At 34.6% G+C, this 17,817-nt stretch overlaps 1 protein-coding gene across 5 annotated transcripts; it reads right to left on the bottom strand.

The window, feature by feature from the left end:
• Positions 1-8,774: 8,774 nt before the first annotated feature.
• Positions 8,775-14,456, bottom strand: LOC106053197 (suppressor of cytokine signaling 2-like). 5 transcript variants are annotated; one of them, XM_013208700.2, is made up of 2 exons: positions 14,249-14,456; positions 8,775-11,404 (listed from the first exon to the last, which is right to left on the bottom strand). In XM_013208700.2, exons 1-2 carry the CDS (start codon positions 14,313-14,315, stop codon positions 10,590-10,592), a joined length of 882 nt encoding a protein of 293 aa, XP_013064154.2. In that variant the 5' UTR covers positions 14,316-14,456; the 3' UTR covers positions 8,775-10,589. The 5 variants fall into 5 exon arrangements, with proteins under 5 accessions (XP_013064154.2, XP_055877743.1, XP_013064156.2 ...); XM_056021768.1 differs by having other exon boundaries at positions 14,132-14,269; XM_013208702.2 differs by lacking the exon at positions 14,249-14,456 and adding an exon at positions 14,138-14,170.
• Between the last annotated feature and the right edge of the window lie 3,361 nt (positions 14,457-17,817).

The raw sequence follows: 17,817 nt of genomic DNA, 5'->3' as shown, positions 1-17,817 counted from the left end.
CTTTGTGTGGATCTATCCAGTGCCACTTTTTCCCAGCTGCTAGTATCGATTTTGAAGAGCTTTATGTCGCGTTCACATATATCAGTATACCTTAGCAGTGGACGATCAGCGGATCTCCTGCCTTCTGTTAAATCACCATACAGAATGTTTTGTGGAAGTTGACCTTGTGACATTCATAATAACTATAGCTATGTGCAAATATAAACAAATCGTCACGACTAATGTGCTATAGAATATTTGACACCCTTTATAGTGTAAAGAATTGCAAGCCTAGAATAAATCGTACATGGTCGGACATGAGCTACAGATTTGCCTATTCCAGTTACAATAATAGCATATCTATACAACTGTACTTCAGTGGAGACACTACTTGTCAAGTTACTGCACTATATAATATTCAAATGATAGGCCTTTAGATCTAGACTTAGAAGACGAGGCGCAAGGCTAAAATGTGGCTACTCAGAATTCAGAGGCGCGCACGTACATGGTTGGCCATCCATTCCATACGCCTAGGTTAATCTACTTATTTCTACTACTACATTAACCAGTGCAAGCACTACTTGTTCAGTTGCTACTTAGAAGTTAATTGATTTGATGGTGAGAAAAAATGGCTATAATTTGGCTACTCAGAATCCAGGGGGGGGGGGGGTGCAGGTGCATCCCCCCTGCGGGCGCCCATGCTGGCAACACCGTTGGAGACGCCTTGGATAAAAATAATTTTGATTAGGCCTACGTCTGGCTAGCGGCTATAGTGTTCTATTTGTTTATATATTTCTTCTCGAGATAAATTCGTTGTAAACTATCAACTGCGTGCGTCTGTAAGTGACCTCTGACATTTCCCTATTCAAATTTCCGTCTTTCTATAATCCATTGAATTTTCATTTCCGGTGCTGTGAAGATGTAAACATATTGCTGTTATTGTGATGCATGTCTGAGTTTCAACAGTTTCGTCTCTGTATGTTGGCCTGAATATCCTTTATGGCTCAATGGGGCGAAACGAATGCCTAGTAGATCGCGATGAAGCTGAACGGAGGGTGACGTTATCCATTGTATTCTATTTTTATCACCATCAAACACCCCCCCCCCACCCCACAACACGCACATCAGTAAATTCATCATCACCACGTTTATGTCGTACTTTCTGTGAAATCCTATTTCGGCAGTGACGGAATGTCTTAAGATAAAGACAGTGCCAATTTAGTCGTTTTACAAATTAAACACCATCAAAACCTATGAAATGCGCAAAGTCGTATTTAAGAAGAATATAAGTTAACAACCAAAGTAAATAAATAAAATATACTTCTTTTTTAACAAAGCATAAGAGAAAGAAACTGCGCACATACAGCAATTTCTCTAAATACTGTAAGGTTATTTCCTTTTTCTATACCAAACAAATTCATTAATAAGCGCTAATTAATTAAATAATTGGTTAAATTTTCGATTGATTCGAGTTTATTTTTTTAGGGCAATGAGTAATTATGCAAAGTTTCAGCTTGATCCGAGAATGGGAATTTGGGAGAAATAACATGTACACAATTTTTATCAGACAGTAGTAAGACAGATTGAGTAATTTGATATATATTTGGTAAAATGTAAAGTAACTTTTTTTTCCGAGTGGCTCAATTTCTCTCCTGCAAAAGCCTTGTACATAAACCCTGCTTTTATGACCGATCTGAGCCCTCCGACATGAAAAATGAGAGAGAAGAAGAAAGCTGGGCTAGAATTTGAAGAGACTTCGGCTTAAAGCCTCAACCCTGACAATTTCAAATGGCGGAGTTGAATAGAAGGGTCCCGGGTTCGTGTCCTGGTCAGTGCTGTGCCTTACAATATTTAATTAATCATTTCCTCTCATTAAAAATGTGTCCTTCGTGTTACCTTTATACATGCAATGTGTATGCCTCAAGGCTCGCAAAGGGAACAGAACCAGGAAAAAAAGAAGAAGAGGCAGACAGAGAAAACGATGGTAAGACAACACAAAAGAATAGACAGGCCTGTCCTTTAAATTCTATCCAAGACAAAAGACAAAGAGGAAATGGAGAAAGAAGGTCAACAGATCTGGTGTGGTGCCCCAACAGTTCAACGGACTAATGGGAAGGTGAAAGCGATGTATGCATCATTAAGAGTGGTTTAAATCTGATTTCACGAAGGTTCTCGCTCTCCCACTCATCATAAGAGATAATTTCCTTTCCGCCCTTTTAATTAAAATTATCACCTTGTGAGGAACGTTTTAAATTCTTTCGTGGTAAAATCGCTTCAGTAAAATCGCTTCAATTTAATCGCTGCAGTAAAATCGCTTCAGTGAGGAATAGATACATCGACAGACAGACGTAAAGATTAATGTAGATTTAAAGTCAACTGATTGTTCTATTTTGTTTGTGAATAGTTTATTAAAATTATTTTTTTTTAAATTTGGCATAATGTTTCTAGATTATTTTATATATATATATATATATATATATATATATATATATACATATATATTTTTTGATTGTTTATAGAAACGCCCTTACAATACGTCATTCAAATACATGAAACTAATTTTAGTTGAAAGAAAGGACAAAGCCATTGATAATTAATTTGGCAGACGCTTTGATTGGCTGATGGCGAATGGACCTCATTCACCAATCGTAGACAAACAACATTTAGCCACGTGGTGCTTTATCTCTTCTATATAATTCACGATCTCATGTTTAATTCATGATGGTTGTCACGTGACAGTTTTTATTTTCATTGTTTTATCAATTAAGATCACTTGACTAAATGTTGTTTGTTTTTCGATTGGTGAATGAGGTCCATTCGATTACATAGCACCAAAAATAGGGGCCTGTAAATTACGTCATTAATCAGCGCTTTCAGAGAAACAAACTTTCGAGGGAAATGATTCATCCGTGAAAATAGATATTGTTACTACTCTGTTCTTTTTTTAAGAAAGCTTCTATCAACTCCCTCTGTTTGTCTGGTGTTTCTGGTAAAAATGTTTGTACACGTTATTTCTCTCACACCGAATCTCAGATCAAGCTGAAAATTTTGCACAATTATTTCTATTACATGACAGCACACACACACACAAAAATTAAGAAATTAACCAATTAGTTAATTAACTATTTTATTTGGCATCTCGAACAAGGGAAAGAAATGTTATTGGACTGATAAGGTTGTATGCAGAAATAAACGTTTGTAAATAAGTATAAAATCAATGTTGATATTCAGCTCCCTGGCCCAGTGGTCACCGTATTGGTTTGGGGAGGATGAGGAGGCCTTAGCACTCGAGCTCGAATTCAGGCCGCTCACTTTTGTTGTTTATAAATACATTTATAAAGCGATCACCCAGATACCCCCCTTCTTTCTCCCCCTACCTCTTTCCAACTGGTCCAGACAAGTGATAGGATCATGGGGTACTGAGAAAGCTAAAAGCATGAAATTGTGCTAAACAAAAGCCATTGATAAAAATATTTGTAAGTCAGGAAAAAAAAACTCACTTCTACTTGCGAAGAAGGATCGTCCAAAGAAAAGCTGGCGGGACAATGTAAAACAGTGGTTCCCAAACTTTTTTTGTCTCGTTGACCCCTAACCATGTTTTCCAGCATTCAGTAGATCCCTGCTTAACTAATTGCAAATTTAAAAAAATTCATAAACTTCAAGTGTATTTTTTTATGAGTTCCTTCTCGTGTATTAATATACTAGCCTGATATGACCCGCGGCCTGCGGACCTTAGTTTTGGTATTACTTATCTACTGGTTTGAATTTAGATCTATGTAATGTAATGTTCCCTTCACATTTTTTATTATTTGGCCACGAAAATAACAGTATATATCAAATATTAAATAGACCTACATGAAATAAAAAAATAAATAAATGAGACGTTTATTGCGCTTCTTTGATCATAAATTTTCATTATTGGGCTTCAATTTAGTTAAGCATTAAAACTTCTAGTTTAGTAATGTCCATTTTTTTTACAATTAGAAAGTTGGCACCTTGCTGATACATTTTTTTCTACTAGTAAATATGAAGATGGAAAAACAATTCGAAACTCTCTGGTGATGTTCCACAATGTCTGATAAATATCAGGTATAATCTGTTTGAAGAAGAGCTGACACTGTTTGCTAAATTGTACTTTAAGCTCCTCATTAGTACTTAATCCGAGCAATTCCTTTGACAAGTTACATCCGCGTGTTCCATAGGTCGAACATTTTCCTATTGATTAAGTATCCATTGAGCAAATTACCATATTTAGAGTATCCTCAAACCCCATTTGCAATTGGGAATTAGAGGAAGTTCAAACGTTGAACTTAATTCAAAACGTCATTAATCTGACAGTTTCATTGTTCTGAATTTGAACATTGTGAAAATTGTCTCCACCCAATGTTTTTCTTAAGACCTAATTAGTTGTATTCTCGGAAGAAATGACGAGACTTCGTTTCGATCAAATTTAGGTTACCTGTAGTTGCAAGTTAATATCATTTTGTGAATGAAACAAGTCTGATCAATAGGCTATGTTCGCATGATTTATTATTAATGTTTTACAATTGGATCTTAGTATCCAAGAACTTCCAAAAGAGTGTTAAAAAGAAAAAAAACATATATTGTCAAACATAAGCCTCTCGACAACCATCGTACTTCGGTGTGAAGGAGCAATTGATAAAAGTTCTTGGCAAAGAACAGTTCTTTATGGATTTGTTATGCATAATAAAACAAACATATTCCAATAATGAAGTTTCATTACCAGGCAAGGTTTAATCTTCTAGCTTTATAGAGAAATATGTCGTTTTCTAATATTTACATACGAAGCTTTCAACGTCAAAACTCATTTCACCAATACGCCTTTGAAATGTATTATTGGTTACAGTTCTTTTTAAAGATATCAGATGCAGATTTGCGTATAACAGTTTTTAGAATTTCTTCAAAGGCTGGCAAAATAATTTTTTCTCGACCTGCTTAAACGAGATTCACATTTGCATAACACAGACCCCGATTTTAATAGAACTGTCACAGCACTCCTAAGACAAAAGTCGAGAGACAGATGAAGTCTTTAATAGAACTGTCACAGCACTCCTACGACAAAAGCCGAGTGACAGATGAAGTCTTTAATAGAACTGTCACAGCACTCCTACGACAAAAGCCGAGTGACAGATGAAGTCTTTAATAGAACTGTCACAGCAGTCCTACGACAAAACTCGAGAGACAGATGAAGTATTTAATAGAACTGTCACAGCACTCCTACGACAAAAGTCGAGTGACAGATGAAGTCTTTAATAGAACTGTCACAGCACTCCTACGACAAAAGCCGAGTGACAGATGAAGTCTTTAATAGAACTGTCACAGCAGTCCTACGACAAAACTCGAGAGACAGATGAAGTCTTTAATAGAACTGTCACAGCACTCCTACGACAAAACTCGAGAGACAGATGAAGTCTTTAATAGAACTGTCACAGCACTCCTAAGACAAAACTCGAGAGACAGATGAAGTCTTTAATAGAACTGTCACAGCACTCCTACGACAAAAGCCGAGTGACAGATGAAGTCTTTAATAGAACTGTCACATCAGTCCTACGACAAAACTCGAGAGACAGATGAAGTCTTTAATAGAACTGTCACAACACTCCTAAGACAAAACTCGAGAGACAGATGAAGTCTTTAATAGAACTGTCACAACACTCCTAAGACAAAACTCGAGAGACAGATGAAGTCTTTAATAGAACTGTCACAGCACTCCTACCACAAAAGTTGAGAGACAGATGAAGTCTTTTAATATGACGTTGTTATTTTTTAAGCAAAAGCTAAGTCTGCAACAATTCTGCTAGGAAAGTATACCAAAAACAGAGGCGACAATTTCATTTAAGGCTATAAAATGAATTGTTTGGCAACTAATCGCTTTATGACATTAGTCTACATGCGAGTGACGATCTTTTCCCTTGTTAATCTAATAGGAATGGTTTATTTTTGTATTGTGACTTGTAGAAATAGACATTAAAAGAGATTTTTAATTGAAAATAAATAATCTGCTGTTTATTCATTAAGCTTCTCGTTCATTTCAAACTTCCAACCAAACAGTATTTATTTTAAATTGCTATTCTAATTCACATGACACCCTCGTTAACCATGGGCCACAGAAACAAAAGACTTTTACATTATCTGCCCTATAGATCGCAAGGACTGAAAGGGAAACTTAACTTTTACTTCAAATTAATTCCCAGTGATTACTCCATTATTGATCCCTGAACTATTTGATCGGTTATCTAATAATTTTTCGGCGCCATTGGTTTCAAAACACTAAACAAAGATTCAGATTTATAAATTAGGCCTATTGATCAATTTAAACAGGAAACACTGCACGATTAGTTCCCCTTATGTCACTTTAACCCAACCCGCACTTCTTGACCCCAAACTCAAATTACTCAGACGCATACCTTCATACAACAAAAGCGACTGTGGAAATCACCACAGCTGATTGAAGAAACCTGACTGGCCGGTAACAAAATGCGCAGATATTTAGAAATTTTCCTAGACTATCCCTTTCTTGAAAATATATTTCGTGTTTTGGTAGAGGTGCGTCACAGAGATAAAGTACAACCCCCCTACACAATAGTTGTAATCGCATAGGCCTAGTGGTCCGTGGTTTGAACATCATGAAGAAATGGTACACTTGGCGTTATAGTTTGCTGGTAACAGGAGTGTTAACCGGGGGGGGGGGTGAGAGCGGGGGGGGGGGGTGTAACAATCACGGCTTTGTTAGAAAATCAGAAACCCATGATCTGCCTCTGATTTGGTGGTCTTAGTTTTTTAGGATGGACTGCTACATCTATGTTCTCGGTAACTACTTACTAGGGATGGGCCTTTGTCTATGCCTCCCATTTCACAATAGCCATTGCTATCATCATCCTACGAAAGCCATTAAATAACACTATCTGAACAGGCTGACTTTAAAAAAAAAAAAGAGCCAATCATGGGCGGCCCCATCGTGACAAGCACAATATTTGAAACGTTCTTACAACCTGGTGTGAATTTATCAAATAAAAACATTCATACATCCATCCTGGTTCAACAACATGCAGGATTAGTTCTGACGATATTTAGGATATCCTACGTCTGTCCGGTTTGAATCGAGTGGGGAAAATAATGTTGCATAGAGATAGTAGCTATATCCTGAGTTGGGGAGGGAATATAGTTTATTAATAGACATATTCTGTTAAGTTCTGATGGTCTAAAAAAAAAATCCTACCTTTCTTTAACAAAAGCAAAAAAAACACAAAACACAACCTTGTCAACTTAATTAGGAAACACAGGACTTTCACGTGTCTCCTTTTTGAGGCTGATCAATTTGTTTTATTTATTTTCACTTCCCAGAAAGGTTCATATTCTCGGAAATCGAAACTAGAGTGGAAGGCGTGCGTGCGTGTGTGTGTGTTCTCGTCAACAGCACTGTGTTGCCTGGCTTGCCTACGCTAAAATACGTCCTACGTATATCAGCTGACTGTTCAGGAAACAAACATTTTTATCATATTTAATACGAATCCTTTCTTGTATATTTAGATAATATTTAATATTTTCTTATATATTTGGATCATATTTAATAAGAATCCTTCCTATTAGCCTATATTTAATACCAGTCATATTTTCTTTCAGCTTATCAATGATATGTTTATATAGGCAAACTATTTAACTTCTACAAATGTAAATCACTTTGAAAACAGAGGCTCAAATACATATTTATATATCAGTGATAATGCTCAAAACAGAAATTATTAATCTGGGTATTTGTTATTAGATTTCATGTGTCTTTTAGGCTAAGGATATTAAACAAACAAACAAAAAATAATTATAATACCTGTAACTCAAAAAGATTTATTTAGCAACACAGAAACAGGAACTTAAAAAAAAAACAACACCTTTCCTAGAAGTCTTAACTATTTATCCTGATGAGGAAATTCTTCCTCATTACTAAACTACATTGTGTAGATCTACTTTTCAGGGAAACAAGAGGAGAAGATAATTTGAAAATGTGCATTTTGGACTGCAGAGCTGGAGAGGAGGATCCTAACAATGGAGTTGAGATGCTATAGGAGGATCCTTGGTATCACATTCAAAGACCACATCACAAAAAAAGAGACAGGGTTACTACAGCGATTGGAACCCATGGTGACCTGCTAACTATTGTATAATAAATTGCAAAAACAAAAACTCTATGGCCATATTATAAGGTTTAAGGCCATATTATAAGGGAATCCCAAAAACCTTCCTTCAGGGACAGTACCAGGAAAAAAAGAAGAAGAGGGAGACAGAGATAGCGTTGGGAAGACAATATAAAAGAAAGGATGGGCCTGCCATTGAGAGAGATTCTATCCAAGGCAAAATGAGAGGAATGGAGAAAGATATAGACAAACTTGTTTGATGCTCCAACAGACTATGGTATAGGTGAAGATGATTTTGAACCACATTTATAACAATAATGTTGAGTTATTAAATGTTTCTTAGTCATATTGAGTAAGTGTTGACAATATAAATTATCTAAAGTTTCATGTTGTCTTTCTCTCATCTCATATAATACCGACATTACTTCAAAAAGTCTTTTAGCTGACATGACAGAAGGGTGGAGGGGATAATACAAAGAAGGGCGAGTGGAGACCAAATTTAAAACAATAATTTTATGATTAAATCATTGGATGCAACCAGAATAACTAGCGTAAAGTGTACCCACAGTAAGATTGTAGACTAAATGCCAATGGAGCACATCTGTTTTATTATAATTAATAACTAAAAAAAAAAGGGGAAGTATCTTTTTTAAAAATAGCATTCTGTTCGTTTATTGTGTTAGATGTAAACACATATTTGATATATTGTATATATATACAAACTAAAAAAACATTTACAAAAATTCATTGTTATGCTTTATATTTTGCTCCCCCATGCTTCCATAGGTCCCTCCCTCTGTAGCCTTAATCAGTATGGTGTGTATACATAATGTGCCTGTCATCTAACTAAAATCTCTAATCAACTTCAACATTTCGGAAAGACAGATCTATTAAATAATAATTGAAAAATAACAAAAAAAAAAAAAAAACTGTGAATTATCAACTAGTCTGTTCGAGTTAAAATGTGCATCTATATGGGACAATAAAAAAAATGTGTGTGTATTCATTAGGTGAGTCACCTTTTTTTGTGTTGTACATTGAAACATATGGCTAGTCCACTCTGGACCACATTTGCCGACAAGGCCAGGCCGAGCTCATGATTCCACCCACATTTCTACCTGTGGTGCTGGCATGCATTTAATATGTGAAAGCATGCTCATCAACGATGAATCAATTTGATCTACAAATCGAAGGTTCATATTGACCATTTACTGACAAGGCCAGGCTGAGTGCCTGATTGGCCCCACATTTCTACTCCAGCTGATTATTCTTTATCTAGCGTATTGTGCTGATGGCACAACACTCTCCTCAAACTGATGGCTATAGAGATGGGTCAGAGTTACAACTTCTAGCCACTAAAGCAGAAATGTTGTGTCCCTATTTCGTCGTCTAGATACTGAGGCAGTGGGCAATTCAGAGTTTGGGGTGGGTGGGTTATAAACAACATTCCCTGGTGTAAGTTATTTAGCTTGCAATTTTCAAAAAGAAATATAAAAGTTAATAAATTATTTGTATGTATGTACATATGTACACAGGCTTAAATGTGGAAGCATGCTCATCAATGATACATTAATTTGATCTACAAATCTAAAGTTCATTGACACTAATAGTATTTTAAATTATATAATTGTTTTCAATTGAAAGATTGGAACAAATATATTCAATGGTTTAGTAAAGTTGCTTAAACAGAACTGATTTCCATAATGTGAAGAAATTATAATTTGGTTTTGTAAAAAAGATTGGCAAAAAAAATATTTTAAAAATGTTAATATGAACAAAAAACTTTTTAGGACACACTTTAAATTGTATCATGTATTAAAAATTCATAAGCCATGGTGACCAAATCACATATTGTTGACATCGGACCAAAGACCAATGAGAATAAGCGTCCCTTTCCTGAGACATTCAAATAAATAAAATAGCAAGGTCTTAAGTCAACACTCCCTTACCCAACTATACATAGGAGGTAGTTAACATCAAAATTGTACAGTGACTAGATAGAAACACAAGACTACTGTCACTAGGTAAATAGCTTCATTAAAAAGTTCCTGTCAGGACAACTTTTGTAACAAAGCTACTGACTACTAATGACCAAGACAGAGTTTACATCTCTTTTCACTTATACAAAGGTGGACAACATGAGTTTGGTCACACTGACAAACAAAAACCTGACCATGTCTGTCCCACTCAAGATGCAGCAGAACAGCAAGAGGGAGAAAACTCTGCCTGGTATTGGTATTATGTTTGTAAAATAATATAAACATGCTTAGATAATTGACTAGTGAGTCAATAAAATAGCCATGCATTTAAAGACAGTATCTCAAGTACATAAAACTAAATATATACATATATATTTATAATATGCATATATATCTATATAGCTTTGATTCTGCTTTAACTTTTAAATAAATATTCCTAGTAATAATACTTTAGAGAGTTCATAATTAAAAAAAAGTGTCATCATACTCTATAAGGATATGCTTTAAGGTAATCCTTTAACTGCATTGATATTAACAATTTATCCACAGAGAATTGAGGCATATAAACATCTTCAAGGCACTGGTTAATTTTTATCCTGGAAAGGTGAGCCAACGAAGGGACCGAACACTTGAGTGGCTCCTTTAGATTCACTTTCATGCTTTTTTTACCAGAGTTCTCTTCCCATCTCCACGATTTGTTATTTCCGCTCTGAGATACCATCACATGAAAGTCCACAAGTGCCAGCACACTTTCAAAGCAAGGCAGTTTATTGCGTATCCTTTCATCACTATCAAATTGAAACAGTCCTCTACTGTACACTATTCGAACACTTGTAGCCCCCCTTTCGGTCTTCAAACTAAGAGAATACAAATATCTTGAATCTGAACTGTCCCGAAGTAAAAATGTTCCTATAGGCTTTTTACATAGTATAACTCGTGCTTCCTGGCTGCTTACAGAGCCATAATAAAAACAACATTCATTTAACTCTTTAACAGCAAGATGCAATTTTTCGATTTCTGTGTTACAGTCATATAACGGCTTGTAAACAGAAAATCCAGAGGAGCCGAAACCAGAATCGTTTGAACTTTCTTCTTGATGAACGTTATGATTACCAGGGCATGGCTCAACGGGCCTTGGTGGTGTCGACAAAAAGAGCTTGTGAATTGCATCTATAAGATCGACTTGACATAAATTTGTGTTCATAATTGATGGGCTGGCATGATGATGACCAGTGTTCGGCCAGAGTGCAACTTCTAATGGACAGTTTGGCGGCATCTGCTTTGTGGAATTGTCACCTAAATTAAATAAAAGTATGCCGTAAATATAAAGAGTATAAATCTTTAATTTCATAAGTTAAAAAAATATAAGAATAACCTACAATGAGCAGTTAAATATAAGCATTCCAATGTATTTAGTTCATAAAAATGTTTTCCGTATCACTAAGTTAAATATAAAGTTCCCATTTTAGACTATGCAATCTATAGGGCAGATGATATTAAGGTCATCTGTTTCTTTAGCCAACGGTGAACAAGCAGGGTATCATGCACAACAACTAACCACCTTTACTTTTCCCCAAATAATGACAGGTACCCATTAGAGTTGGGTGGACTCAAGGGCGCCTTAAAAACCCCTAAAATTAAAAAAACTGAGGATGCCAGGTTCACAAGCCAAGCTCTTAACCACTTAGCCACCGCATCCCTTGTGGATATATTTTTTTTTTCTAAATAAAAATAGAAATGAGAGGAGATGAAAAAAAAAAAAGATGCTTTGCAAACCAACAGCAAAATTTTAAAATCTAATATTTGACCCAAAAAACAAACACATTAAAAAAAAAACACATTAAAAATCAAAGCTATTTGTTTTTACCTTAAGTTCTAGTAAAAATTATAGCTATTAGTTATCTTATCTTATATATTATAGATATGTTACTTCAAAAAAAGAAGATATTTATGCCCTGCTACGCATTTAATGTATCAAACTAGTCATGCATGTTAATCAGGGACTTTAAACTCTGCAAAGTCGGGGTTTCCTTGCTGATCTTATGGCCTTAAGATCTAGTAAAAATGATAGCTATTTGTTATATATACTGCCTTAAGATCGAGTAAAAAAAAAATGATTCCCTACCTTTAAATTAAAAATGAAATTGCCATATAAAATTATTGGGTCATTTATAAATAATTCTTATTTTTTTTAACACAGTAATTAGTAAACCAATGAGTCAGTAAATAGAACAGATAAATACAACTAAAAAAGACTAAACTAATAAATTCCTAAGTTGAGAAGTTAAACTACTAGATCTAACATTTTCATTTACATACAAATAATCCACTAGAAAAATTTGGACAAACTATGGCCCAAATCTAGATTGTTTACACACTCCACTGTGTTTGCATTATATATCTGCCCAAAACTTTTCCCAGTAAAGATCTAATTCTGATAAAGTGTGGTAGATGTCATTCATCCTTCTTCCTCTAGAGTCTAGTTCTAAACTCTCCTTTTAGGATTCTAGTGTGGGATGTCTTGAAACAATTAACATTTTATTAAAGCTCTTGTATCAAGACAAATCAAGATTTCTAGAATAGACATTGAGATACAGATAGACCACATCTATAATCTATATTATATAGCTCTAGAACATCAATCTACAATCAACTTTACTGTAGTAGATACTACTAATAGTAATAGACTAGATAGATCTAAAATTCTAAAAATCGATAAAATTGGTGTAAATTGTAAATTATTATTTATTTATTTAATAAATATTTCATATAATATCCTAGATCAAAAGATTTTCCTGTTTTTCTTTTTTAAACAAATAACTTATCTAATATCTATAGATACTCTAGACTATGGTCAATAATGACTATATTTTATTTTATATATATTTTCTATAGTATAAATATAATATAGATTGATCTAGATTTAGATTATAGAAAAATCTAGATTTTAGATATAGATCTATTTATTTCTACATCTATATTTATATAGATTTGTTGATCTTGGCCTACTATTAGTATTATTATATTATTATAGCATTTCTTGAGTTTGAGTTTTAAAAAAAGTTCTAGACTCTAGAACTCTAGACTGTACTCTAGTAGAGTAGATCATACTAGAATAACTAGATGTAGATCTAGAATGTTGACTGACTATAGACTATAAATAGACACTATAGTCACTATAGTCTATTACTATTAGTAGTATTAGTATACTGTCTATACAGATTACAAACAGTATTATCTAATCTAGATCTAGACTCTAGATCTAGTTAGTAAGTTAGTCTAAGACTAAGTCTTACTCAGTCTTTGTCACTCACTAAATTCTAAATAAATAGATCCATTCTAGTTCTAGATTCTAGACAGAATTCTATTAGGGCAATTAGGCCTACTAGTACTACTCAAGTTACTACTAGTATATAAGCCTTAGATATTATAGTATAAGTATTTATAGTATTATTTATATAATCTAATCTATCACTTGTATTAGCTAGATCTAGAATCTAGATCCTATTATTTATAGATCTAAATTCTAAGGCTAAGGGCAAGGGCCACTAATAAGTCACTAAGTCATAAGTCTGACTAAAGACAAAGACTAAGGCATCTACTAGACTCTAGTCTAGATTACTAGATCTCTAGACTTTACTAGACTGACTAGAGTCTAAAGTCCTAAGTTAGATCTAATCTAGATTACCCTACTCTATAAACTATATATTATTAATATTATTAATATAGATCTAGAATAATATAGATCTAGTCTAGATAGTATATAAATATATATTATATTAATTAGATCTAGTCTAGTAAGTAAGTTAGTAAAAGAGTCTATGACTCTAAGTAAGTCTAAGAAGTACTAACTAGACTCTAGAATCTAAGTAAAAGTTAAGTAGATCTAGATTCTAGATCTAGAATAATATAATGAAATATAAATTTAAAATATTAGAATTACAATAATATTATAATTAGATCTAGATCTATTTAAGTATTTATTTTAGATAATCTAAATCTAAATAAAAAAATTAAACATACAATAACTATAACATAGATTTTCTAGTCAAAGTTCACTAAGTCTAAGTGTGACTGACACTGACAGTAATTTGAGTAAAGTAAATCTATTTTAATTTAATACTGTATAAATTCAATTGCCTTGTTTTATCCTTAGGCTTGTCTGCCTGTATGGAAATACGAATTTCAACTGAACACCCAACCGCATGTCTAGTTCTATTTATTATCACTGGTATGATCGACATTATAATGTCATTATCATTTTAAGAATATACCAGAGCCACACATAACGAAACTTCTAGGAAACGCCTGCTTGCTGCGTACACAACAGTAACGCTGGTTGGTTAAAAATAGAAATGTAATTCCGGTATTTTAAAGGGAGAAAACAAAATGGATTACAATATTTGAAACAGTGGGCCTTATTAGATCTAGATTCTAAGAGTTGAGAAATGAAACTGAGGTTTAGATCAATGCTTTTCTTTTTTTCTTCGGTTTAGTTGCATTTTCTATTTGTGTGTGTGTGTGGATATTTGTAAGGATCTTTTAAATGGTCCTTTCGGTTTTATTGCCTTGTAGGCATTTGATCTTGTGCTCTAGACGTAAGCTAATTTTAAGCAATTTAAAGGTAGAAAGACTACTTTTAATTTTCAATAATTCTTTTAAGCCCAGTTAGTGCCGATTTAATAATAACAGTAAGATGTTTGGCAGATTTTAAGTCAATGATTAACTTAATTAACACAAGGATATGCATATGGCGTAATTATATTTCTGTTTGAGGCCATTATAAGATAAGATTCCGAAGATTAATGTCAGTAGGCCCCTATTTCATGCGACCACGCTAATCTACCCATCTATTTAAAAAGCTTTCTTTAAGTCGTATATGCCTCGGCATAGGCCGATGCGGTCTTAGATAATTGAAGGCCCTATGCAAAGTGAAATTGGGGCCCCAAATAAAATAGAAAAATAAAAACAGCGAAAAAAAAAAACACAATTTATTGAAAATCTAGTGAAATACAAATAGAACAAAGAGGAACAGTTTCGCTTTTTCTTCTATAAAAATGTTGTTTAGAGTCCTGTGCAAACCCCCACCAATCGGAGGCCCCAGCAATGAAGCCATAGTGTCACAATAGTGATGAAGCCATTGTGTCATGATAGTGAAGAAGCCATAGTGTCACGATAGTGATGAAGCCATAGTGTCACGATAGCGATGAAGCCATAGTGTCATGATAGTGAAGAAGCCATAGTGTCACGATAGCGATGAAGCCATAGTGTCACGATAGTGAAGAAGCCATAGTGTCATGATAGTGAAGAAGCCATAGTGTCATGATAGTGAAGAAGCCATAGTGTCATGATAGTGAAGAAGCCATAGTGTCATGATAGTGAAGAAGCCATAGTGTCACGATAGCGATGAAGCCATAGTGTCACGATAGCGAGGAAGCCATAGTGTCACGATAGCGATGAAGCCATAGTGTCACGATAGCGACGAAGCCATAGTGTCACGATAGCGACGAAGCCATAACCTTTTTATTATGGGTTTCAGTTGTTTCATCGGAACTGAAGATTATAACATGCTTCAAGTGGGCGGATGGCGGCGGGCTAGGGTTCGAACCCGGGGACCAGCGCATACCACACGATCAGGAAGCGGTCCATCTTTACCTCCGATGAAACCTTGGGAAGAAAGCACTTGTACGAATCGTCCTAGAACATGGAATAGAAAACAAAAAGTGTGCCTTTATCTTTGGGTCTTTCTGAATATTTGTTATTAGGTTGTGTTTTGTTTTTGTAAGTTAAGGCTGTAGACATAGACATAAATAAATATAGACTGGCCGAAGGAAGTAACTTCATGTAACTTGAAAACATGTACATCTATTGTTGTCGGATTTCCGAATGATGAAAAATTGCATGATCTTCATTCTTAGAGATTAAACAAAACACAAGTAAAAATATTGTAATACTCATATAGGTTATGGCTGAAATAGATATGACTACTTCACTTTTATACTGCTCATAAATGCTGTATAATAAAGTACACAAAATTGCAAGTCACAAATCTTCGTTTCATAAAACTCTTTAATCGGCCAGTCTATATTTATTTATGTCTATGGCTGTTGTAGTATTTTCATGAGTTTGATTAGTTTTCAGCACTTCAAAATTGTTACTTTGCGTTCCTTCCTGAAACTGTTACTTTGCGTTTTCAGTTTCGTTGCTCGGGCAGCTTCTTAGACAGGGTGCATCTTCTACTTTTGGATAGCAAATCAATGTTTCCATTTAAGGTAAAAGTCAAGACAGTCTGTCACTTCTCGGTGTCGATAAAAGTTTTGTTTCCCGATTTCATTTTCTTTTAGGAAATCGTTCTAAGTATTTCTTTGTCAAAGAATCAATAGGATACATTTCTAACTATGAATCAAGCCCACTCACAAGTGTTCGACTTTCACTTCTTCCTCTTTTCAAATTGATGTAATTAGCATAAAGTTGAATGGAATGTCAAACGTTGGTGTGTGTGTGTGTGTGTGAGAGAGAGAGAGAGAGAGAGTTTGATGATCAAGTCTCAAAAGATCTTTGAGTAAACACAATACAATGTATGAAAGTGTATGTGTGCGTAGAAAGTTATCGCAACACAAATGTCCTACACAAATGTCCTACAAATGTCCTACACAAAAGTCCTACATTGCACTGGAACAGTCTCGCCCTAGTTGTCCGCCTTGGTTCCGAATTTCTTCTAAAAAAACTGCCCAGATTTAGCAGTCTCTTTAGAGAGTCAAGTAACATTGTTCCTTATGTATTTTAAAATAAACTTTTTTGGTGGATAAAGTTATCGGTAATTTTTATACTGTTGGAAACTATGACCACTAAATAAGTAAAATATTTTTTAAAAAAATCCTTTTTAAGAAAAACAAAGCTTATCTGAAGGGTAAAAACTCCGCCCTTAAAACTATTTTTATCCATAATGTACACGTTATTTCCCTTATTCGATATCAAACAAAATAATTACTTTACCAACAATTAATTGTCTAATCTGGTATTTAAAAAAAGATTCATGTTTTGTTAGGTACCTCTAATTAATTAATTTATTTATTAAGTTTTCGATTGATTTTTTGCTAGGGCCTATGAATAACTGTGCGAAGTTTCAACTTGATCCGAGAATGGGTGTGGGAGAAATAGCGTGTACACTCTTTTTACCAGACAGACAAACTGAGCGGGTTGATATACAAGTAATGTCGGGTACTCATTAAAGCTGGGTGGACTGAAATTAAAAATCACAGTCTTCACCAGGATTCGAAGCCGAGCCCCGGTTCGGAAGTCAAGCGCTTTACCGCTTAGCCACCGCGCCTCCGAGTTGATATGAGTTTTTTTTTTTTTTTTTTTTTTTAAAGAAATATTTAAAATTGTCATATTTTTTATGATCCTAGCAACAGAGCTAGGCAGGCCTTAGAGTGGAACCCCCAGGGAACAAGACGCAGAGGAAGACCAAAAAGAACATGGCGACGCAGTGTATTTGAAGAAGCAGAGAAGACCGGGAAGAGCTGGGACACCATCAAAAAAAAAAACTAGCGAGAGACCGTGGAGAGTGGCGTGTTTTTGTCGAGGCCCTATGTTCCATGAGGAACTCAATGGAGTTATGATGATGAAAAACCGCATTATCTTTATTTGGTTTGAAATATATATATGGCTCCTTTTGTCTCGAAAGGCAATGGATGCGCCCAAGTGAG

This window comes from Biomphalaria glabrata, chromosome 2 (assembly GCF_947242115.1).
Source record: "Biomphalaria glabrata chromosome 2, xgBioGlab47.1, whole genome shotgun sequence".
Lineage (NCBI taxonomy): Eukaryota > Metazoa > Mollusca > Gastropoda > Planorbidae > Biomphalaria > Biomphalaria glabrata.
This window is presented reverse-complemented; position numbering and strand designations above follow the sequence as displayed.